We start from the raw sequence: 25,318 nt of genomic DNA, 5'->3' as shown, positions 1-25,318 counted from the left end.
TGCTGGCTGTTGGCTCCTCTGGCTGGGTGTTTTCCATGTACTGAACTGAAGAACAGGGTTAAGGCATTGCTGAGCATTTTTCAACCCTTCTGTCTTTTAGTTTCATAGTTAGGAAATGTAACATGCTACCTACAAGAGCCCTAGGTTTTTGATTAAATATTGAGGGAAAGATAAAATCAGTGTGTGTCGATTTTGCTTGGTGTGAGTATGGGGATTTTTCCTGGGCTGGAAAAGCAGGCTGCTCTTTGCAGGTGCTGGTAGGGATCCTGAACTCAGGGAACACTTTCTAACTATGATGGAGGACTGACCCCTGCCCAGGGCTGTGGAAGGAAGATGTGCTTGGGCATAAATCTGGGGTGCTGACAAGCCCAGCTTCTCCTGGGGGAGGCAAATAACTCCTCAGAAATGGCTCTTATCAGATGAGAGTATTTCCCCAACACAGAATGGTCCAAAGGTAATTTTAGGTTTAAAATGGAATGAATTAGGAAATATTTACATGGATGAAAGATTCATCACCACTAGACAGAGCAAAAAGCTGGTGAGGGCATCGTGCATGGGAATTCCTTGGAATTCCATTTGGGCTCTTGGTGCCCTTATTCCACCCAGGCTCCTGGCAGCAGCAGGAGGAGAGAGAGAGAGAATTCATGGCTCTGATTCTTTGGGCTTTGTTTTGTTTGTTTGTTTGTTTTGTGTTTAGTGACCCCATTTCACTGCCCTGGTTTGGCCTGAGCCTGTCTGTTCTGCTCCAGGCAGCCTGGGAGGTTTTTGTGTGTCCCGCCATGGGCGCTGCCTGCAGGAGAAAACCGAGTATGGGAACAGAGGTCACTGGTCACAGCCCTTGCCAAAAGGTCACTGTTCTGGGAGAGATGTCATGAGAACAGGAATGAGATAATTTTCAGGGACTATAGTGTTTCTCACCGTAGGGATAAGAGTTGATACAGAGCATCAAACCCTGGGAGGCATTAGCAGGAAATGTCTGTTTTTCCTGGACGTATTTTCTCTTTTCTTCTTCTCATTTTTTCCAAATGAAGTTCTTCTGGGTTTCATAGCTTTGTGTGGTCCTTTTCAGCATCAGAACCTCATTAAGGAGCTGTGATTATCTGAGTTCATTTCAGATCTGCCACGATACAGAATAAACTTAGGCTGACCAAGTTTTAGGTAGTCTGTGCTATTACCAGCTGCATACATTTTCAAATCAGGACGTCAGTGTCTTCAAAACACAGAACTGTTCATGAATATTTACAAAAATATGTGTTTTCTGCCTTCCAGTTTCCATGCCTTTAAAGCTGTGCTTTTGTTGTCCTGTGCAACAAGTAGAAAAAAATTTTTTTAGTGAAGGCTGAGATGGTCATATGATCCCTGAAGTAATAACTTGGGGTTAAAGCATAACCAAAATGGCAAATAACAAGTAGATACTGGGCTTGCAAAGTTGCAGCACGGAGCTACAGGTTTGCAGTATATTCACAAGGTCTCAGGAATTAATATAGTTAATTTCTATTTTTTTAGTCATTGACCCTGCAGTTGAAATCATGGCTGATTCTTGGTGCAGTCATTATTTCCAGTGTATATATTTTACTAGTTCAAGAGGTTTGGGGGTCATGTGCAGTGGGAACAGCCTGGGACAGAAGGCAGGGAGCTTAAGTGGTGCTTCAAGAGGAAGTAATTAATATGAGAATTGAGTTGGACAAAGGCAGTGTCAGCCGTCTTTATAGGGTTTGTAGTATGTAAAAATCTTCCAGTTTTTAATCACCTCCTTTTTTCCTTATCTATTGTTTTTTCCAAGGTTTTCCTTTACTGCTGAGTCTTTTCATTGCGTTTTCCTTCTTGCAGCTTTCGCCCAGGCAGACTTTGAGCCCGATAAAGCCAGAGCAGCACCTTCCCTCTGTTCAAACACAGGTTGCCACACCAGCTCCTGGCTGCCCCAGCAGCAGGTTTGGGGTGTGGTACTGGGGTCCAACTGTTCCTCTGCCTTCCTCAGCTCTGGGGTTCTGCAAACCTTTCCTCAGGCAGTGCCACGTCTTTGCCATTAGATAGGGCTTTCTCCCTAGTCTCTGATTTATACCAGCAGTTAAACTGAAAGAGAGTAGGTTTTGATTAGATATTGGGAACAAATTCCTGCCTTTGAGGGTTCTGAGTCATTGGTTGTCCAGAGAAGCTGTGGATGCCCCATCCCTGGAAATGTTCAAGGCTAGGTTGGACGGGGCTTGGAGCAACCTGGGATAATGGAAGATGTCCCTGCCCATGCCCAGGGGTTAGAACTGGATGATCTTTGAGGTCCTTTCCAACCTAAACCATTCTGTGATTCTCATTCAGAGCACTTCTCCCTTGTCCACCCTGATCACAGCAACCTTCTGCAGGGTTACAGTCTGCTGTCACATTTCTCTGCCTTCTCTCAGTATTGACGCTGTTCTCACAGGTCAGATGCTTTAGGTCTGAGTTTTCCTGTGTTCTGTATCATCTCTTCCTTCCTGGCTCACAGGCAATAGTCCTGTTTGTTCATCTTGGCACAGATTTTGCCTTTGTTCGGATTGCCGGTTCTTGACTCAGTCAGACCCTGCTTTTTCTCTTTTGGTTGTTTGGGTTTATTTTCTTTTAAAAATCACACTGTTTATTTTCTCTCTTGAATGGCAACAGCTGAATGCTGAAATGCAGTACTTATTTCTCTGAAGTTTCATCCTGTTATTTGCAGTCTCGTGATTTGCTGGTATTACTTGAGTTCGGTATCAGAGGTCTATACTTCCCTTCTCTACTCTGTCAGCAGTGTAAGCAGTGAGTGGCACTGGACAGACAGGGCCTTCTTGGTGTAGCCTGCCTGATTTTTGGTAAAATCCTGGATATCCATGTCTGGTGCCTGTTTGCACCTAGCCTGTTGCAGATTAACCCAGGCATTCCTCAGCTTGCCCATGGGAATGCAGAGTGTCCACATGGAAGCTCTGCCCAAGAGGTGAAATAGCTCTTATGGAGCAGAGCTCTATAAAGAAATTTGGCAAAGCTTTCAGAGGGGTGTGGTATGTCCTGTCTTTTTCCAGCTGACCCCAGTGCCATCTGCCCTGTGTGCTCTGGCTCTGCAGCAGCCAGCTGTGACAGGGAGCGTGGCCACTGCCCAGGCTCGTGGGGCTGTTGACAGGGCCACGGGCAAGTCACATTTTCCTTCTCAACTCCAGAATTTGGCTCTAATCTTGATGGAGGGAATCTTGCTGCCGAGACTGACTTAGTCCATCTGAGTTTGGACCCTTCTTTATTGCAGGATTTGTCTGTGCCAGCTGTGAAAACAGCTTTAGCTTTAAAAAAAAAATCCTGAGTTATGGAGTCCTGCTGCCGTCCCTTGGAAATAATCACTGCATACACTGGTTAATTGTTTATCCATTAACCAACTGTGTCAATTAATCTGACAAAGAGCCCAGCTGTACCTAGCACGATGGGGAGGAGAGAAGGAGGAAGAGGGAGGATGAGCATCTCCTCTGTTGACTCCCCTCTGTTGCTCTTCCTCCAGCCCTGCTGATGTGGTATTTGTCTGCTGGTTTCCTTCAAGGGTAATTGCTGGCATGGCACATCCAGAGTGTGTTTGGGCTTGTGTTCTCTTTGACCATGGAAAACTTCTTTGGAAAGGGCATTAAGTTTCCATGAAGTAAAGGCATCTTCTAATGGAAAAAAAAAAAAAAACACAACCAAATTCCGTTTTGTTTCTAAGTGTGAATGCAGGCGGAAATACAAAGCAAGATGCTGCTTTATTTCCAGCTAGAAATACACAAAAAAATTCTTTGCATGAAGTGCTGAGCAGGAAATTTTAATGTATGTATTAGTGCAGAGTGAGGCCCTGGGCTCCTTCTGCCATCCCCAGAGTTATTTGGGAAAGCCTGGTAGCATGGCCTCCCTTGGGAATGCTGTTTATGTATTCCTGCATTCCAGGGAGAAAATGAAACATCCCAAGCCAGTCTATATCAGGTGGAATGACTTCACTCCAAACAAGTGAAAATGTACCTTATGCTCTCTGAATAATTGAAGGCCCCTGCAGTATGTTGTTAGAATAGGAAAAGTGTAAAGCTTCCAAGAGGGAGAACTGGCTTTCCATGAAGTGGTGACAAGGGAGGTGTGGGGCAGTGCCAGTGCCAAATTCCTGCTGCAGAGGAATGGGCTGGGTAGGATAATATCAGTGGGGTGAGAACAGTTTGATAATGGAAACAAAATAAAATAGAGTAATAATTGTAATGAAAGGGGAATAACACTGATGGAAACAAGTAATGCATGATACAGCAATTGCTCACCATCCCCTGACCAGTGCCCAGCCCCCAGCAGCAGCTGGCACCCCCCCAGCCAATTTCCCCAGCTGATATCCTGGGAATGGGGTCCTGTAGAATGGAATATCCCTTTGGCCAATTTGGGTCAGCTGTCCTTGCCATGCTGCCCCACAGCTTTTTGTGCACCTCCTCATTGTCAGAGCATTGGAAACTGGGAAGTCCTTGAATCAGGGGAAGCAGAACTTAGCAACAACTCAAACATCAGTGTGTTATCAACATTCTTCTGGTCCTAAATCCAAAACACAGCACTGTACCAGCTAATAATAAAATTAACTCTGTCCCAGCTGAAACCAGGATGTTGCCCCAAAGTTCAGTGTATCACTGGGAAAGGAGGTACCCACATGTGTGTTTATATTTGAATTATTCATGCAGATCTCTTGAAGTGACCTGGGGGTCCAGTGATTCCCCTGGTCTGGTCCTAAAGCCTTCTGTGCTCTGGTGGCTTTCCCTTCCCCTGGTGGAAGGTGACAGAGCCACGCAGGCCCTCAGAGCCCTCACTCCCAAGGTGAAGCTGTTGGTTCTACATTTACTTTGGTATAAGAGAAGAGATTGACCCAGTTTTTCTTGATTCAAGTCTGTGTGCAAATGGATTTTTTGTTTCTGAAGGCAGCTGCTTCTGGCATGTTTTTAGGCATACATGGTATCAGCCCTATGTAGTAATGAAATAATGGACTTATTTCAAGAGGAAACAATAATAAAGAGTGTTCTTTCAAAAGCAACTAAACACATGATTTATTAAAATGTTAAATTATTTCCAAGTTATGGCATACCCAGCTCTTGTTGTGGAGCTCACTCAGGAATAATTGCACAGTGTTCTTTGCAGAACATCAGAAATGTCACACTTTTTTGGAAAAATCATTCTTTAACACAATGTAAGAGCTTCCACAAGGATAAATGGGCATCCTTGTATTGGCTTCTGTAAAATGTTGCCAGTTTGTCCCATCCATATTTTTTCAGTGTAGCTGTCGAGCTGTGACATTTATTGCAGAGCAGGACAAAGATTGAAGGGACTTTTTATCATCATCAGGGAGATGGCCAGAAGCTGGAGCCTGGCTGTGTGCAAGGGCCAGCAGCCAGCTCCACAACCTCATGGTGAGATGCAGAGCCTGGAGGAGGAAGAGGGTTTGCAAATACTCATGAGCAGAGAAGGCTTGTGCTAGTGTCAGTGGCCATGCCTCATATATCGATTTACTTTTGTTTCCTTATTTTTTTTTGCTTCTTCCTTCCCCATTTTCTCGTGACTCAGGCTCCTGGAATGGATGGGTGGGAATAAAGGTGGGAAGTGCTGTAGTCACCAGTGCCCAAATACCTCTAAGTGCCACTGCTTGAGTGCCCTGAGCAGGCTGCAGCCTTTTCCCTGGTCGTGTTCCCATCACTAAGGGACAGTGGGCTGGTCCCCTGAAGACACCTGGGGTAATGGAGGGGTGAGTACAGAAGACATGGGCTCCACCTTGTTGATCCCAGGCTTTCTGTGGGGGTCAGGATGCTCCTGACCCCAGAGAGGAACCTTTAGAACTGTGACTTTTGAGCCTGCTGAGAAGATGGACCCTTGGGGAAGCACGAGGCATGCAGACACCACAGGCAGTTGTGTAAGGTGCACAGAAATAGAGGAAATCTTAATAATGCGAGGAGTTTCTGGCTACTACTTTACTCAAAGGAAGAACATGTAGCAAAAACTCCTACTGATTTTCTGAGTCAGCTTTTCTTTCATGTAGCCTGACCTGGGAAACACAGCACCGCGTGAATTAAGTCTGGGATGTGGCCGGGCAATGATATGGTTTGTAGCTTTATAGCTGAACATTTGCCATTGGGTGTGTAGGGTGGGGATAGTTGGGATGAATGTAGGTAAAGGGATGGAAGGAAGATGTGTCCATGCATTGCCAGTGGTTTCCCTCAGCCCTGTGTTGCAGAGAAAGTGTTGACAGCTCTGCCCTGTCTCTCCCCAGCGCCCCGCGGCTCCTGAGCGCAGCCCCCTGAGATGTCTCTGAGAGCAGAAAGCCATGCAGCCACATCCACGCTGAAGAAGCTCGCTGCAGACATGAGCAACATCATCGAGAGCCTGGACACCAGGGAGCTCCATGTGGAGGGGGAGGAGGTGGACTCGGAGGTGCTCACTGACCCCAAAGGCACCGGTGAGTTGACACCCCTGTGTTCTCATCCCATGTCCTGCCTGGGTTTTAACAACTTGTTAGCAGGCAAGCTGCAGCCTCAGGGGTTTTACCAAGCCCAGCACTGACCCTGATTTAGAACCAGGAGGCTCTTAATACTTGAGCTTCTCAAGTCCCTTCTGTGTAACCTTGCCTTTGAGCTCTCCGTAATAAATATTGCTCTTTTGCTGGAACTAATGCTGCTGTATAAATGCTCCCAAGTTAAAGCATTGCTGTCTGCTGCCTTTCATGCCCTGATTGTTACAAGGCTGTTGAGCTAACAGTTTTGTGGGGTTTGTGGTCCTTGCAGTGTGCATTCCCTTCTCTGCCATCTACCACACCCATGGGTTCAAAGAGCCAGGCACGCAGACGTACCTCACGGGATGTCCTGTCCGAGTGCGTGTGTTGGAAGTTGAACGCTTTACTTCCACTAAGAAGGTCAGAACTTCCAGAGATTTTGTTTGGTTTCTGTAGAACTGTATTTAAAATGCTCTTTGGGCCTTAATTTTGCGCTTGCTTGTTGATGGGCTGAGGAAGCAGCGATGACTGTGTCTCAGAAAATGCTTAGGAGAGAAGGTTATCTGTCCATTTATAAAACCTAATAAAGCAGAACAAGAAATCATGAGACACAATAATCCTTAAATGAAGCTGAATAAAGGCTCTTTAGATGAGCAGCTGCAGGAAAATGGCTTATTTCAAAACTTGCATCCCATGTGGTGATGTTCTCCCCTGCAGGTACCAAGCCCCAATGTTTACACCATTGAGCTGACACATGGAGAGTTTGTCTGGCACGTGAAAAGGAAGTTCAAGCACTTCCAGGAGTTTCACAGGGAGCTGCTGAGGTACAAAGCCTTCGTGCGCATCCCTATCCCCACCAGGAGGTGAGTGCATCCCTGTGGACACGGTGGGCTTTGGGAGATGTGATCTGTTAACTTCTAATATCTTATCTATTTGGCTTCACTGGTCCCATTTGCTCTGCTGTAAGAAGGAGAGGGCAGAGGAATTCAGTCTCCATGAATATTTAGCAGGTATAATAAAAATATTTAATCTATGTGTTTAGCAGCCAGAATCTAAGTGATGCAAACATCTCTCTGCTGACGCAGAAAACATCTCCTGGGTCATCAGCTTTTGAGCTGGTTTTGCCTTGAACTTGGGGAAGGGTTATGATAATGCTAATGGAAATTGCTGGTGCTTTGTGGCTTTCTGACAGTGTGGGCGGGATGTAGGAGGTATGGGGGTCCTTGGCCAGGCTGGCCTTGGTACTTGGGATGGCTGGAAGTATAAGAGGAAAGGAAAAAGAAGTGTAAAGAAAAGTGGTGTAGGTGAGTGAGAGCTTTCTGATGTAGAGAAATGTTGGGATATGAGAGGAAAGGTAAAATTATGAGGGGTTAAGAGCTGGAGGAACATAATGCCCTAAAAATAGGATGTAGGCTCCTTTTCCTTATGAGACCAAAAGCTGGCCTTCAGAAATCAAACTGATACTTCTGTGTTGTGTTTTAGTTTGTAAGACACTTGGAGCTGGCTTCTTGGATAGAAAAAATAAAGGCATTGCAGCAAAGGGGCTATGCATTGAGGCATACAGTCACTTGCAGCACTGAGACTTGATGTTGGGGTTTGCTTTTCCTTCCAGTCACACGGTGAGGAGACAATCCATCAAAAGGGGAGAGCCGAGGCAGATGCCGAGTCTGCCGCACACCGCAGAGAGCACGGTGCGGGAGGAGCACTTCTCCAGCAGGAGGGTAAGCGCCCACCTCACTCTGGGGGCCAGAGGGATGCTCTGAGGTGCAGAGGAGCCTGGCAGGTTGCTTGCAAAGCCACACACTATCAAAACCCTTGTTTGGTATCATTACAGTATTTTGCTTGACGAAGTTTGGCTTTGACAAGTCCAGCTTTAATGCCAAATTCTCTGCTGTGCAATGATGAGAATGCTGCTCCTGGTGGTTCATGTGGGCAAAGCTTTCCTTTGCAGTTGCTGAACTCCATGATGCTGGGAGTGGTGGTTCCCCTCCTCCCACCTGCTCTGATTTAAAGATAGAGAAGGCAGTTTTCAGAGGCAAGTGATGGAGGCAGCCCTGTGGCCATCAAAATCTGAGAGATTTCAGTGCCGTCCCCCTCTGAAAGAGGAGATGACAGGCTATTGATGCTGAAGTGGGTAATTTTAGCCCAGGCACACGTGTTCTGTGTAACTTCATCAGATGTTAACAGATGGGCCCTTCCATGGAGAGGGTGGATGTCTTCCTACCTCTTCATTGCAGCTTTGCTGCTCGCAAGTTAAAAACCCCATGTTTGTTCAGGCTGTGCTTGTCGTTCTCTTTCTGCTTCTCCCTCCCTCTCTGGGCTTTGTGCCACTGGAACTTCAAGGCCCAAAGGATTAAAGGATTGTTTCTTGTGGCTGTGCCATGCAGAAACCCTGCTGTTCACAGCTTCTCTGATGTGTGGGAAGTTTGAGGAGAGAGATGTGGGTTTAAAAGAGGAAGAAAACTGTTGTATAGATGCTTTTTATTTTTTTAGCTCGTGTTTCCTTTCAGTTTGCTTTGTGTCCTGTAAGACTCTGCCCAGTTTCCCATGCCCAGACAGTCTAATTTTTCTTTTCTCTTTTACAATGAGGATGGAAAGAGATTGCTTCTCCCATAATGGTTTCTTCTCCCCTCCTGGCTGGGGAGGACAGGCCCAGCCACTGCTCTCTCTGTGTCCATCACCACATGGGCCTTTGTTTTGTTAAACAGACTCTCAGTGCCTCTGAGCTTGTTTTCTCACAAAACTGATTCCTGTGGGTCAGAAACAATGGGGACTGATTTGGTACTTAAAATTGTTCTGAAACTTTAGCTCAGTCACAAAAGTTGACCTCCAAAGTGACCCTGCCACGGAACAGGTCTGCTGATGGAAGGTACAAACACAGAACTATGAACAGTAAACAACCTATGACCAAACTGTTTATGGTGCTAAGCTATGATATCCTGTGAGCACATAATAATGGATTTATTTATCCACTCAAACTGAAAAGTGGGTCTGATTTCTTGATTGCTTCCTAATGCCAGGCAGTTGGATTACAGGAATTTTCAAGAAAAACCTCCATATCCTATCTAAAGTTTCAACATTTTAATTGTAGAAACAGCTGGAGGATTACTTGACAAATATCCTGAAAATGCCAATGTACAGGAACTACCATGGAACAGTAAGTAGAAATTACTTTGCTTAATTGTCTAAAGAATATTTGCTTTACAAATGCTGAATTCCTTGGAAGAAAACATGCAGCTTCTGCAAGAAACTTTTTACAGCTGTTTTGTGAGCATTTTGGCTTAGCTGATTTCTCCGACACAGATGTAATATGATTAAAACCAAAGGAATGACTCAGTGTTAGAGGTTGCTGGTATAGCACAGTGATAACCTCCTCAAGCTGGTTCAGTCCAGCAGCTGGTTGTACATGTATGATGTAGTGAGATTCTGTGTAATTCTGCAGACTCTGCAAGATGGGTAAGTTACAGTTTTAAATACTTAAAAAATTGGAGTCCAAACCATATTTGTAATTGCTCCTTCATTCTGGGCTTTGTGTGTGGTTCTGGGTGCAGATTTGTCTCAGGTTTCTGTTCTGTGCAGTTTCCCTGGACATTAGTGACACTGAGTTTGTGTGTGTGGTATACCCAGAGAGGTGAATGAGTATTTTGTCATTTCCAAAGGGGGATGGTAGTTGTCTTTTTTCCCCAAGTCAACACTGAAATGAAGAGAGATGTCAAATCCAGCTTCAGGCCTATTTTAAGCAGAAATATTTATTTTAAAATTCATCCTCGAATGTGTCTTCAGAAGCCCTCACCTGTCAGCTGCAGCTGTGGCATCTCTTGGGAATGGTAATTTATTTCCCCTTTTTTTGGCTCCATAATGACTGTGTTACTTCATCTTTTGTATTACCAGCAAAATCTGATGCATGCACTGAGTAGCTGCCAAGTTTAGTGACATTTCTGAGCACAGAGTGATAGCTGGGAACACCTGGTTTTCAAACAAGCCAAAAATACAGACTGAACTTTGGATTTCTGTAGCAGGCACTTCTCTTCCACTTTTGCTGTTGTTAGATATTCTTCTATTTTGCAGGATTTCTGTTGTGTAGAGATGTTGGGCAGCTCATAGCTGGATGTTATGTATAAAAACTTAAAAACTGTGTGTGCTCTCTTGCAGAGCTCAGTGTTGAGCACTGCTTGCTCCATGGGACAAAGTGCCCATTGGAATTGGCCATTGTGCTCTGGATGGCAAGAAATCTTCAGGCTGAGGCTGAGGAAGCTGCATTCCTTAGAATGCTCCTTCAGGAGACAGGCTGTGGAGCTTAATTCCAATGCAGTTAAGAGCTGTGTTAGTCTGCATGTGGAAAAGAGTCATCTTTTGTTCTAGAAGCAGGATTGGGATAACTTGGCAATTTTGATCAGTAGCATATGCAGAGCGTGGGAGAGTTATTTTACAGTGTGGATCCATCTTGTCACTTTTAGGCAGGCGTTGCCTTTTTAAAATATTTTGGAACATTTCTGCTCCTATGAGAACGTGGGTGATGCTTTGGCCAGGCTGTGGTTTGAGACAGGCTGCACAGTGGGGGCTGGGAGAGGAGATGGGCGGCCCTGCCTTGCCAGGCAGCTGTGGGGTGCTCCCTCCTGGGCTGAATCGCCCTTCTGTCCCCAGCCCCTGGAGCCAGATGTCCCTTTTGCACATAAATTCTCAGTTTATTGTTGGCTTTCACTGGATTTGGCCACAGAGAAGTGTTCAGGGAGGATTTGCTGCCCGTGGTGGCAGCACGGGTCCTGCAGGTGATGCTGGAAGAAAGCACAGGGAAGGAAGTGCTTCCTTTAAAATAGCACCCAAACACCCCCACCACTGTCAGCTGAGACTAAGTAAAGATTTCTGGCACTTTCCCTGGAACTGTATTTGTCCTCCTGAGAACAAAATGAGAGCTTTGCTCTTCCTGTGGTTGAGAAGTCTTTTGCCCGGATGCTGACAAATTCTGTAACTGTCTTAATCTTGGAGCACATTTGGACTCCTCTGTGTTCCTCTCATCAAATCCATGCACTGAGGACTTTTTTAAAATCAGCAACTCTGTTAAATCAGGCAAAGGCAAGCTGAGACCTGCCTGGAGTGTAGTCCTTTTTATTGTGAAGAAAGAGCCTGCTTGGGTCAGTAGCATCTCTGAGGAGATGGTTTTTTACATCTGAGCTGCACAATTTAATGAATTTGCTTTTTTACTTTTATTATTTTGCATTTGTGGTCAATTTATTATTTGCCAGTGAGAGCAAAGTGCTTTATACACTGTCTGGAGGACGTGCCATGCACTAAGACAGTTGAGCCTGCAAGTCAAGCTTGTGGTTTTGCAGACCTGAAGTCACTGGTTGGGTTAAGGATCAGGTCCACAGTGACTACATGGCATTGGAGAGGTTGTACATCATCTAGCTTCTTATATTTAATATTTTAAAAAAATTATTTATGTGATTAAATCTCATGTCGTATTCTTCTTTCCAAAACTTTTTTATAGTACTTTTGGGCTGAAGTGCTTTAAGACAATTACCATTAAAATGTGGGAATCTCAGTATCTTAACTGTTCACACTTTTTTTTCCTGAAAATTGGAGGAATATAGCCTCAAAAAGTTGAGGCTTAATTGGATTCTATTTTAAAAAATTTATTAATTGAACTTTTGCATTGTTTTTGTGCAAGCTCCCATACTCCCAAGCAAAATGAAAAGTAAGATTTGATTGGAGTGTATGTATGTGTGTAATGTTTTGCATGAACTTTAGAGAGAGTAAAAACCTCATCTTAAGAACAGCTGAGAAGTGAGAGAGGCCCCTGGTTTGCCTCTGATACAGTGCTTGGATCTGCAGACCTCTGTGGAGGTCCCCACCCAACCCACCAATATTTCAAGCTATTACACTTGAAATGCAGCACATTTAAGTGGTTTTTTTAATGTGTATTTTGTATAAGCAATTTTTTTTTTAAGAAATTGTGCTGAACAGTATCTTTTTGAAGAGTGTGTAATTCCATGTTATTGCTAGTGACCAGTGCTAATCAGCTTTTGATGCATTTCTGAACACACTAAATAAAGAGCAGGAGTCAAAATGAAAAAATACAGCACGGAGAAGCTGAATCCTTTCTGAAATGCAGATGCTTGTGAAATTTTTACTTAAATGAATCATGCATGTTCCACATTGCTGGCAGGACAGGATGGTTTGAACACCTTGCAGCTGGTTCTCCACCTTCCATCGCCTGTCCTCCTGCAGCCCATCACTCCTGTCTGCCACAACAATGTCACTGAACTGCATTCTCCAGGCCCATATCTCATACCAAAACCATCCTGCTGCGGGGTCTCTGAAACCAGAGTGGGATGCCAGATCCCAGGGAGGCAGCTGGGCAGCACAGGAATTCCGATGTGACGGAGATGAAAGCTCCTGGCTGCCCTGCCTGCCTCTCCCAGCCTCTCTGTGAAGGATGAGCACCTCAGATGAGGCACTGTGACAGTAAAAATAGCTAATTGCAACAATAAATCATTCCATCAGATGTTTTGCACTATGCTGGGGAATTTTCTTTCTAACTGCAGGGATTTTAAGGTTTTTTTTTTTTACAAACCAACGCTTGATCAATGTGTTGGATGGGCTCCTGTCATTGCTGTTCCAGAGACTGCTTGGCTGAAGAGGAGGTTGCTGTTCTGCCAGACAGTCTTTGTTTCTCTTTTATGTAGTGGTAGTTCTGTTTCTGCAAGTAATTTTTCCTCTTGGTTTTTCTTTTTGCTTCTTTGAGGACCATTATTTCTCTGCATGCAGTACTCCTCAAATTCCTGCCAGCTTTCTGGTTCCAGCCAGCATTTTCAAAGGGTTTTGACATTTCTGTGCTTTTTTTGTGTATATGCCCACTGTGAGAGAGATGTCTGTGTTTCTGATTTGTCTGATATGAAATGCCATGAAGTTAAAAAAGAAAGAAGAATAGAAAGAAGAATACAAAGAACTGGCCTGAGAATTTGCTTGGGATCTCTGATAAGGGCTTGTAGGATACACTGGGTTTTTTCAGGCACTTCCCACCCTGCTCTAAGTGTCACTGCAGAAACAGCTGAAACATTCGTTGGTCACACCTGATGCTCTTCCAGAGCACTTAGGGAGAACAGACAGAGCAAGATGGTTGATAAAATAGCGTGGAATGACTTGTTTTAACTATTTTCTGAAAACAGACTGAAATCACCCTAAAATCAAAGCATTAAAATTGCCTCAGCTGAGTAGAGGTTATTTTATGTCCTTGAGATACTCAGAGGAAAGCAATAATGTCTTCTGTTCTTCTTCATGGCCTTGGCTGATATGGGAAGTTTAGGAAGATCCCAGGAGCAGCCGAGCATGAGGAGATGGAAGGATCTTCAGTCCTACTGCTGTTTTCTGGGAAAAAATGATGGTGTTGGGAAGGGAGCCTATGCTAACCTCATCATAATGGCAAGATAGATTTTGACCCCAAATTTACTGATACTTTTTGTTACACTTGGTATCTGAAAATGTCTGAGTCTTAGGGGTCCACTCATGTAATTCCTGTGCAAAATTGGATTTTGCTGACGACGACCCTGACGCTGGTTTGCCAAAGAGAGATGACAGTGGCCCTTTCCTGGAGAAGAGAAAGCCTTTTCTTGGAGTTGCTGTGGGTATGGGTGGGCATATCCTAAAGCTGGTACAGAGGCTGCCTCCTGTCCCCACTCCAGTCAGGAGCATGGGCTGAGCCCTGGACTGCAGCCCCAGCAGGGTTCATTGCCAAAATGTGCCGTGAGAGGTTCCCTCTGGCTTGCTGCCTGGCCAAAGGGACAGTGACACCTGCCCTTAGCACCTTTCTGCACTTGGACAACTTGCTGTGACAATAAATTAGATGCAGACAGGGTTCTGCTGTGCAAGGCGACTCCTTCCCAGGGCTGTGCCTGCCCCAGCCCTGCCCTGCACAGGACACCCTGGGAGAATGTTTCTCCCTGCTAAAGGGGCCCAGGGCTAATAACCAGCAGACTGCCAGGAATGTCCTGCTGTGCCAAGAAAAGCCTGCTCAGTCGAAATTGCCCAGTGTCCTATTTTTAGAGGTGAATGTAATCGTGCTGAGCTTTCTCACCGGCTTTGCTCGCTGTTATGTTCCCTGCAGCCCCTGCTGAAGCAGGAGGAGCCATGAGGAGGCAGGTTCCTTGACTTTGGGATTTGAACTTGCTCTCCTCCTGCCCCACTGTGGTTTTCCTGTGGATTTTTGGTTCCTGGAACCAGATGGGCAGTGATGTGTGTCCAGCACTGACCTGCTGCAATGGCCTTGGAGGATGCTCATGGGTTGTGGGCCTGAACCTTCCTCTGGTGTCTCCATGGGGTAGGGGGCTTAAAGGGTGCTCCCTGCTCCAGGCATGTATCCTCATTTCCTTTGCAGTCTTTCTTTGAGGGTCTCTGGAGGGAGGAGAGGATTCAGGTAGCCAGCCAAGATCACACAGACTCCTGAACAGTGTCAAACTTGAGTCCTTTTTCAGCCAAAGGTCTAGAAGGGGGAATACCAGGGAGTGCCTGTGATGTATTTGTGTTTAATTGTCCTGAAATGTAGGAGATGTACTTCTCCAAAGTACATCTAAAATAAACAAACAGAAAACTCAACCAAAATACTTTCCTTGGTCTTCTTGGAGGTCCTTAAGTGATGGTGGATAACATCTGCTCTGGATGTTCTGTAGGTCTTTATGGCAAGTCACTTCGATAAAGCAAAAAATGTTGTGGGTTTCAGGGTTACAAAGATGGGGGAATCTCTTTTTCTTTCCCAGATGGAGTTTGTTGGAGTAAGCCAGCTGTCATTCATCCACGACCTGGGACCGAAGGGCATGTGAGTTGTGAGCTGTCGTTGTGAGTTATGATTCACTAAGAGCATGGCTTTATACATAAATACTGTTAAAATTAATAGCTTTCCTTTCTCAGCACTAACTGACTGGGGAATATTTTTGCCATCTAGATATGAAAAATTATTACTGTTCAGACAGAAATGCTACAGTTTGGAGAAATGGTTTGGAGAGTGGGCTGCTTTACGAGACAGAGCTTTTGGGGTTTGCACCCTTCCCTCCCTGCAGCCCTCCCTGTTAAGCCACTTAATTTTCTGCTTCCTGTGCTATAAAGCGGGACCCTGTGCTTCATAAAACTCCATTATTTTCTTCTGGGGGGTTTATTTTTGCCCTCCATCCAGCTTTCAGGGGGGCACAGACCAGAGGCTGCTTGGGCACAGTTGGAGAGCCAGCCCTAGGCACAAGGGCTGGGGGTTCAGCAAGCAAAGCACCCCCTCCAAATCCCCCCTGCAGCTCCAGGTGAGCCCCATCCCTCACCCTGACCCTGTTCCTGTCCTTGCAGAGAAGGGTTCATCATGAAGCGCTCCGGGGGCCACCGCATTCCTGGCCTGAACTGCTGTGGCCAAGGGAGGATGTGCTACCGCTGGTCCAAAAGGTACTGCTGGGGTGGCAGAGGTGGGGATGCCACGTGCTCCCTGGGCGCACAAAAATCCCCATTTGTCTCTTCCTCCCAAAAAATCTGTTGGAGAGAATCTTGCTATTTTTACAAAAGCCACCGATGTTCAGGTTGGAAGGGCCCATGGGCTATTCCCTGCCTCACCCTTCTGTGTGGTGGGTTTTTTTTTTTCTCCTTTGGAGTTCACAGAAGGGACATGTTGCTCCAGAGAAAATCTAGGATTTCCTAGAGCTGACAAAAATCCCAGACTGTGCTGAGCTTTCCCTGCTGCAGGAGCACAGGTGGCTCTGTGCCTTTGGGAGGGAATGTGGCTGGTGACCTGCCCCAGACAGATTTCAGCCTGGCCTTCTGAGCTTCCCTTCCTCAATTTACAAAATGAAAACCAATTATTAATTGAAACACTCTTTGGACTGCTTCAGGGCAGGATTAAATCAGATGTGACCTGCAGCACTAAGGAGCTGTTTGGTGCAATTAACCTTGGCATTAAATACATTGCCTCTTGCTGATTAGTGCAGGTATTGAATCCCAATATTTTCTCCTGTTCCCATGTGAACATGGGAGAACAGGAACAGTTCTCCCTGTTCACTGAACATGCCTTCCTGCTGCAGACAGACATAATTTGCTGTTCCCATCACTTTACCCTCTGTGTTAGGTCTCTGTGTTGCCTGGGGCTGCAGCACAGGGAGGTGTGTGCTGTGGGGGAGTACCTGAGTTACCAGCCAGCCTCCAAAAAATGCAGGGTGTATTTCCTGAAGCATGCCCTTCCCAGGCAAATCTTTCCATTTCAAAATCCAAGTAGCCCATATCTGCCTTACAGCAACAATTTCTTAGTCGATGGAGCTTTCCCAGGCATTATGCACCTTTGGATTTTAGCATCACCCATGGGCTGTCATTAGTTTTATCTTTAATTGTTCAGTTTTCCAACAAAACCTTTCTGTATTCTTCTTCAGTAGCACACCCAGCTCTGATGGATTTCCATTTTCCTTTAGAGCCTAGAAGGGGGGTAGGAGAAGTGTTTGAGTGGGATTGTGTACAGAATGTCACAAGTGAGACACTAAATTCCCATCTTGGCCCACTGGGGACTGATCGTTTATGCATCAATAAATAAGCAAATAACAGTAATAGTTCCCAGAGAGACTTATTAGAGGAAGGATTTTAGGACATGGAGGAGGATAGTGGGGTGAAGCTGTGAGTGGGCACAAGCAGGACTCCTCAGGCATGTAGAGCTGCCTGGGAAACACAGAAGGGAGAGTATTTGGAAATATACCCTGTGGGATGTTTAAGAGTGAAATTGTGGGCCAAATAGAGAGAGGAGGTATTTTGGCACCAAATGAGAGGTGATTCCAGGTAGCTCTTTCAGGGCCCTGAAAGCAAGAAAAAAAAAAAAAACTATGGGATCTAATAAAAAATATGGGAAGTAGATGAGGAGCTGAGGCTGTTACTAAAGATACAAGAATGAACAGATTTTTGCAGTGTTTTGTGCTGCTTTGTGTGTTTCTGAGTGTGCAGAAGAATGAAGCAAAGGTCTGGTGATGGAGACCTGTGTGGGACAGAGGGGCCTGGTTACCCCAGCTACGCTGCAGGGGGAGAAAAAATTAGAAATGCTATTCACAGTAAAAAATGTGTTTTTTTCCCAGAGTTGCCTTCAGGCTACAGTATTTATGTAAAACCTGCCGGTCATCCCTCCTCATGTGTTTCTAACAGGGTGCCTGTTGCTTGGCAATAGTAGCTTTCCAAAATGCCTTGTTCATATATTTTGATAGGAGTGAAAGTGATCCTAGCATCAGAATTAATGTAAGAAATGTCAAATAACTCCCATATAGCATACAAGCTGAATAAAAATCAGGGATGGAGGAATGCTTGTTTTGCACCTTGCCTCATGCTTAGAAGTTTATGACCAGGGAGGTTCTCATGGGTTCTACTTAACAACGGAACCTGTCTTTTTAAAGACTCCTGTAAAAAGGAGTTATTTACATATCTCTAAAAGTCCTATATCGAATTAAAACTCATTACCCAAGTTCGTAAAATAGATACTTTTCTGCTCAAGAAAACCACCCCCAGTCTAGCTCCTGAGAATAATTTTTACGATTTAGTAGATTTCCCAGATAAATGATTTGCATGTGTTTTGAAGAAGCACTTTCTCATTTTATTAGCTCTTTTCGTGGCCCGTGTTTTGAGGCTTGGCATGGGTGTGAAATGCAGGTGACAGGGTTGCTGTGTCTGTGCAGGTGGCTGGTGGTGAAGGACTCATTCCTGATGTACATGAAGCCTGATTCAGGGGCCATTTCCTTTGTCCTGCTGGTCGATAAGGAATTCAACATCAAGATAGGCCAGAAAGAAACAGAAACAAAATACGGGTTGCAGATCGACAATCTCTCCAGGTAAGAAAACAACTTTGTTTATCCCTTTTTAGTTTGCTTTTGCTTTTTTAAAGAGAAATCGATGCTACTCTGCAGGAGGGGTTAACAAGCCTGGGTGGCTGCTGCTGGTGTGCTCAGACCTGCTGGGGATTTGGCCGTAATGCTGATTATTTAATGCTGATTATTTCCCATGCCTTAATGAGGCATTTGGAGCTTCTGTTTGTCCATCCCTGTGGTTATTGCTGGGGCCTGGGGGCACAGTGCATGCTGAGCTGCACAGTCTGGTTTGGCAGCAATTGCTCAGGTAATTTTTTTAGGCACTCTGTTCTCTTTAAGCTGCAAGCAGGGATGTTTGCTTCTGCATTCCAATGGAGTATTGCTCAAAAGACATGCTAGTGGGGGATAAAGAGATATTTAATGTTTTTATGCTAGCATACAGTGTAAATTAATCTCTTAAAAAATACAACATTAGCTGGCTCCAACTCCAAGTTAAGCTGGTGCTAATAATTTAAACATGGGTGGGTTTTTTATGCTTGGCAGTGCAATACTGTTAGTCACTCAGAGCAGCTCAGTGTTGTGCATTCTTTTGCAAACAAAATGGCGACATCCCTACTTTTTGCGCAAATAAAATATGACTGATACAGATGCATTTACCAACATGGACAGGCAGCGAGGAGCAGCCCAATTAAATGGAAATGGCTTCAGCCTCCTGCCCTGTGCTTTGTGTGTTCTTACAGGTCACTGATTCTGAAGTGTAACAGCTACAGACATGCCCAGTGGTGGAGGCAGGGCATAGACGAGTTCATCCGGAAACACGGCAAGGACTTTCTGACGGAGCATCGCTTCGGCTCCTACGCGGCCGTGCAGGAGAACACCCTGGCCAAGTGGTGAGCACCTGTTACCTGCCTGCCCTCAGCACCTCTGATCAACAGAGCTGGTAGCCTTTGGTAGCTGTAGGGACTGGTGGTAATTAAAGAAGTTGCAAAAAAAAAATGAGGCTTCCTTCACCAGGGACAGAGTAGCAGTGCTGGTGTCGGGAGCTCTGCATCACAGCTCATTGTATTTTGCAAGTCAAGTTCCATTTAAATTCAAAGGTGTTGGGTATTTGTCATAGTAAGGATAAAGAGAAGAGGGAATCAACAAATGCAGATCTGGGTATAGTTGGGAGGGTGGGCTAGGCTTTATGCACACAGCAGCCCCTGAGAAATCATTCTGTCCCCAGTGTAACCTGACTGCACTAATCCATTCCCAGAAGTGCCTGAAAAACTGAACTCTAGCTGGAAGCAGACCAGTGCTTTCCCTGCACCGTCTGCCTCGCAACAACCTCTGCCTGAGTACTTTCCATAAATCAGCGGAAACACCATTCCATCATCCTTTCCTGAGACACAAACCTGGCTTGCATGTCAAGCAGAACCCAGGAATATTGTGTGAATTTGGCAGAAGTGCCAAGAGGCACTTAATATTCCCTTATTGTGCTGTTTCATCAAGCTACTGATAGCAGCATAGAATTCTCCCTGCATGTTGTCCTGATTCTGGAAATTAGGATTGTGTTTGCTTTCGAGAAGAGAACGTGAATGTCATTAACACAGAGTCCCGTTGCTCTTCAGCTGTGTACTTTGTTTAATGAAGGTGAGGAGGCATAACTCTGCACTCTGTTTGCTTCTGCAGGTATGTCAATGCCAAGTGGTACTTTGAAGATGTCGCAAATGCCATGGAAGCTGCTAAGGAAGAAATTTTCATCACAGATTGGTGGTTCGTACTGACATGTTTGGGTGTTGCCCAGCTGTCTCTCCGGGGACGCTCCCGACAATGCGGCACTGTTCGGAGCCCTACAGTATGGCAGCTAGCCCTGCAGCCAGATGGTTTGGCAGCACACCCAAACCTCTTCTTGTGTTGTATTCAAAGGCCTTTTCAGGAGGGCTGGCAGCAAAAGCACACGCTTCAGATCAACAGCTTGGTTGTCTCCCTCCACGGAAATGCCTGAAATCACACGGAGGTACCACCACCTGAACTGCAAATGTGATGGCTTGAGGGGTTCCTCAGGAGTGTAAATAGCTGCAAATCTGAGGGGCATGGGTGTCTTTCAGTGTGTCAGTGAAAAAGGATGCTCAGCAGTGCTATGGGATCCCCTTTCAGCTCCTCCTCACTGCCTTGGGAAGCCTCATGCCAAGTGTGAGGGCATCTTGTGGTGTGTCCTTTTCATCTGCTCTTAAATGGGCCAGATAAGGGAGGAGGGGAGTTTTGTCGCCTTTTCTGAGCTGTGTGTCTGCCAAAGGACCTGGCTCTGCCCACTTGTTACCTGGTTTATGTGTTTATGCAGTGCTCTGGTTCTTGTTTGTGTCAGGAAGAGGATGCTCTCACAGACTGGGCAGAGTCTCCTGGCTGGGTGCTGGTTGTGGCTGCCCATGTCTTGCCTTTCTGGAGGTTAATCTGCCTGAGCCAGCCTGGACCATGGGCATGGGAGGCTTCCAAGACATGACTCAGATTTCCTGTTCACCTTAGGCACGTCTCTGTGCTCCTCTTTCTCTGGCTGCTTATCTGCTGCCTCTGGGAACTGGAAGAATTAGTTTCTAGGAGGAAATAATGAAAAAACTACATACCATGTTAGCATTTGGTGGGGTAAATCTGTGTCCTGCCATGACCACAGTTAAGCTTAATGCTCATGGATTCCCCTTATGCAACATCAGGTGATCAGGTGGCAGTTCAAGAGCATCTAATTTCAGACCCATTGTCTCTTAGTGTTTTATTCAGACAATTGTTAAAGTATCATGGAATTCCAAAACTTACCTAGAACTTGATGTATAAGATGCAAATATGATGTAGTTATATGCTTTATCCAAGCCCAAGTTGCTATGCTTGGTACAAAAGTAAAGGAATGAAATTCTGTCACCTTGCTGTGCAGGAGTTAGATGAGATTGCTTAACTATTTCTTGTAATCCTTAAGGCAATAACATCTCCTGTTGAGAGATCCTATTGCTTTGTCTTTAGGCAGCAAGGAAAATTCAGCACAAGTCTGTTCTGCTGAGATAGCTCAGGTGCCAGGAGAACTCAAATCTCACTCTTATTTATTTTTTGTGTCTGCCTATTTCTTTCAGAAAATCCTTGGGGTTTTCTTTTGTTGTATCTTTCTTTCACAGATAGAGACCAAACTTCCCTTTTTATACATCACTGTTCAACTTGGTCTCGTGGGTTGTTGAATATGAAGATGAATGTGCTGGAGATGTCCCTTGCCCTCTGTAATGCTCAGTTATTAAAGAACAAAGAGCAGGATATTGGAGAATGCATCACTCTGGGACACGAGCTTTCACATCCGCTTTATTTAAACTTCAATTCCTTTGCTTCCCAAGTTGGTTATTTAGACCAGTGCTTTGTTTGCAGGCTACATCTGCTATGGTTTTTATACACCTTTATTTTCTTAGGCTGAGCCCGGAAATCTTCATGAAGCGACCGGTGGTGGAAGGGAATCGCTGGCGGCTGGACTGCATCCTCAAGAGGAAAGCAGTAAGTGAGCTCCAGGTGCACCCTTCACCCTGCACCCACCCAGCCAGGGGGGTCACACTGGGGCTGGAGCCCCTCCACCATTCATTTTGGTAGAGAAGAGAGTTAAAGCCTCACATCAGATGGCCTTGGAAAAGCACGTGTTTTGATTTGTTCCCCTCGTTTGGGTTTGGAAGAGCTCAGAGGCAGAAGGTTAGATCCTCTGATTGCCCCAGATTTGGGTCACAGCCTTGCTTTACAACTGTCCCAGTTCCTGGTAGGCCTGCTGCTCTCTCTGCTCTCCATGTGATTTATGTAATTTAGAGTACAGGGAAGGCTGATCACTTTGTGATATGTTTGTGAGTGTGGGCTGTGCTCCAGCTATTCACACACCCTGTGATAACACCGATAACACCGGTGCTAAAAAGAGCTTGCCCATATCAGCAGTGAGTCACAAGGTTTGTTCCCGTGGCTGGGAAACTGCTTGGACTCTTGCTGTAGTAGAAGGACAGAATTCCATGCATTCCATGGACACAGACTTTAAACTAAAAGGGGGCAGGTTTAGATTAGCTATTAGGAAGAAATTCTTCCCTGTGAGGGTGGTGAGGTCCTGGCACAGGTTGCCTGAGAAATTGTGGCTTCCCCATCCCTGGAATTGTTCAAGGCTAGGTTGAATGGTACTTTGAGTAACCTGGTCTAGTGGAAGGTGTCCCTGCTCATGGCTGGAGGTGGAACAAGATGGTCTTGAAGTTCCCTTCCAACCCAAACCATTCTGTAACATGCTGAAATAGTCTTTGACTCTTTCCCCTTTCAAGCCAGTTGTCATCACAGTCCTCACTCCTCCACATACCTAGATAAAAAATGAGAGCTTTGTGTCTGACTGTTGTTCATTTGGAATTACTCTTATTTTCTGGCAAAAATAAACTGGCCACGAGGCATCACTCACTGAAAGGAGGAATTTGGCTTCTTTTTGTCACATTGACGTGGATTTTCTTGTGACCATAAAAACACTGTGGTAAGGTGAGTGAGGTCAGTCCCTGGAAATGCTTGCTCTGTCACTTGTGGTCTTTCTTTGACTCAACAGGGCAGTCAGCAAGCTGATGTCTTGGTGTAGGGCTGAGGCTGTCCTTGCTGTGTGTGCAGCGTTGCCTTGGACTCCCCTGGGTGCAGTGGAGAGCAGAATATCATCCTTGCCTTACCTCTTAGAGGAGCTTTATGGGAATAGACATTCAAAAGGCTGTGCAAAGTTCAGGTTCCATGTTTAAGCTGGCAAACTCTAGTGCAAGCTTTTAATCCATGCTCATTTATGGGTAGTGGAGGTGTCCCAGTGTGTGACCAGTATTTGCCAAGGTTTGGGAGGCACTTGGCACGTTTGAAAGTGCTTTAACAAGAAAAACCCTGCCATGGATACAAAGCTGGTCACAAAAAGCACCATGTTTTTAGCTGCTCAGTGTGGAACACACTGCTCAGTGTGTTCCAGGAGCTTGCTGAGCTCCACTAGCAGAAAGAACCTTTTTGCCAGTGTTGAGTTGGTGACAGCCCCTTCAGGAGGAGGATGTCTGTGTGACCTCACTGCTCGTGTCATCCTGCAGGGACATTTAACTGTGGGCAACCCTCAGGGCAACACGAAGCAGCAGAACACTGAACTTTAGTGGATGGACATGATTGGAGTGAATCATGCTTGCAAAATCTACCTCAAAGGGTGTGTAAAAGGAGCTGCTGTAGGAATCACCAGTGGATGGGCCTTGGCATAGCTCAGACAAAAACATTAAAACCCACACAAACCCAGGTACTGAGCCCTTCTCAGAAAGCTGGAGAGCTTTCCCAAGCAGGCAGGTTCTACCAGGCTGTGGGGTCCCCATGGAGGATCTGGAAGAGCATAACCAAGAACAAGTAACCTCAATCAGCATTTCCATCAGCAGACACAACACATTTACTGCCTCTTAGCTTTTCCTCCCTTTGGAAACAGACACTATCCATTGATGTGCCTGCATTTCATGTGTTCTTTTTTATTTCTGACAGCAACAAGGAGTGAGAATTTTTGTTATGCTGTACAAAGAGGTGGAGCTTGCCCTGGGGATCAACAGTGAATACAGCAAGCGGACGCTCATGCACCTCCATCCAAACATCAAGGTAATTGCACAGGGCTGTGTGGAGAGTGTTTGCATTCAATTGTTCTTGATGGCTGGTGCTGACCCCGGTGTCTTTGGGTGGGAACTGCAGGTTCGGGAGTGTTTCCCTCCATTGCAGTGTGCCTGACAAGGCACGCCCATGTGGTGATGCCACATCTGGCAACTTCATTTCCTTAGGTTCTAATGGACCATAAAATTACTTAGTTTAGATTTGCCAAAGCAACTGTTCACCTTAATTCACAAGAAGTGTATTTCATGTGACAAGTTAATGGGGTTACATCAAATAGAAAATTAGAAATTGAGTGTTGTCTCTTTTCAGCATTTCTGCTCAAATGTGAATGATGAGAGTCAACACTGGGTGTTAATGTTCCCACCACAGAAGAACAGCATTGCACTGTCCTGTGCTGTTACAGTGCTGTTTTGGCACCAACCAGAATATCAGTCGTGGCAGACAAACCAGTAGATAAGGCTAGATCCAGTCTCTTAGAGACACATACACCAGTAAGATACTTGTTATGCTAGAATAATTGATTTATTTTCACTTGATTAGTTGTCACAGTGAAGGGAGGCATCTGTTCATCATCTTTGTAGCAAAACTGGACAATACACACGAGCTGTGTCACAGGTTTTGGGAGCAGCCAGGTGAAACTTGGTTGCTTTTTCTCCAGGAGACTGATCTAGTGGCTCTAACATTATAAATAAAACTCTGAGCTTAGATACAGAAATTAGGGTTCCATAGACACTTGTCAAAAAGAAATACCTAAACAAATGCCAAACAAATTGATTTTAAGTGGGGCGGAAAAAAACACCCAACTTCTCATTTCACTTGTGTGATGGCAACAACCAAAGAAGTGACTCAGATCACCAATATGTTGTTTTCTTTCAGAGCAGGCTCTGTGTTTGAAAGCTCAGCTATTACAGCTCAACTGAAGCAGTTTCTTTGACTATGGTCTGCTTATGAAGCTGTTGTAAGGGTGACCTGTCCCAGCATCAGTAATCATTGCTGCTTGGGATTCCTGCATCCCGGGGAAACACCTGCCTGCCATATGGCTGACACCAGCTATGGGGAACTTGAGTAGCTTCAGTAATTAAGCAGTGGATGCATCCAGTAACAACTCCAGCATTTCCCCATCACCCCAAACAGCCAAAAAAACTGACCAGCTCTCTGCCTGGAAGGATTAAAATTTGACAACGATGCTGAGCTCCAGTGCTGGTTTCCTCACAGGTGATGCGGCACCCAGACCACGTGTCCTCCTCCGTGTACCTGTGGGCCCACCACGAGAAGCTGGTGATTGTTGACCAGTCCGTGGCATTCGTGGGGGGCATTGACCTGGCGTACGGGCGCTGGGACGACGACGAGCACCGCCTGACCGACGTGGGCAGCGTCAAGCGCGCCGCCGCCGTCAAGTCGGTGTCCACCGCCAACCTGGCGGTAAGTGTGTTGT

At 45.6% G+C, this 25,318-nt stretch overlaps 1 protein-coding gene across 3 annotated transcripts in view; it reads left to right on the top strand.

The window, feature by feature from the left end:
- The window catches only part of PLD1 (phospholipase D1), a 75,258-nt gene that overhangs the window by 23,769 nt on the left and 26,171 nt on the right, over positions 1 to 25,318 (top strand). For all 3 annotated transcript variants that reach the window (XM_068200282.1, XM_068200283.1, XM_068200281.1), the window contains exons 2-14: positions 6,245 to 6,430; positions 6,756 to 6,883; positions 7,181 to 7,326; positions 8,076 to 8,184; positions 9,555 to 9,620; positions 15,217 to 15,275; positions 15,791 to 15,883; positions 18,133 to 18,285; positions 19,002 to 19,151; positions 19,933 to 20,016; positions 21,684 to 21,765; positions 23,764 to 23,874; positions 25,099 to 25,305. In XM_068200282.1, the coding sequence (XP_068056383.1) occupies positions 6,277 to 6,430; positions 6,756 to 6,883; positions 7,181 to 7,326; positions 8,076 to 8,184; positions 9,555 to 9,620; positions 15,217 to 15,275; positions 15,791 to 15,883; positions 18,133 to 18,285; positions 19,002 to 19,151; positions 19,933 to 20,016; positions 21,684 to 21,765; positions 23,764 to 23,874; positions 25,099 to 25,305 (1,542 nt within the window). In that variant the 5' untranslated portion in view covers positions 6,245 to 6,276. The remainder of the gene's footprint in view (positions 1 to 6,244; positions 6,431 to 6,755; positions 6,884 to 7,180; positions 7,327 to 8,075; positions 8,185 to 9,554; positions 9,621 to 15,216; positions 15,276 to 15,790; positions 15,884 to 18,132; positions 18,286 to 19,001; positions 19,152 to 19,932; positions 20,017 to 21,683; positions 21,766 to 23,763; positions 23,875 to 25,098; positions 25,306 to 25,318) is intronic.

Source organism: Anomalospiza imberbis, chromosome 10, assembly GCF_031753505.1.
Source record: "Anomalospiza imberbis isolate Cuckoo-Finch-1a 21T00152 chromosome 10, ASM3175350v1, whole genome shotgun sequence".
NCBI lineage: Eukaryota > Metazoa > Chordata > Aves > Passeriformes > Viduidae > Anomalospiza > Anomalospiza imberbis.
The sequence above is the reverse complement of the archived record's forward strand: the minus strand, read 5'-3'. Positions and strand labels throughout refer to the sequence as shown.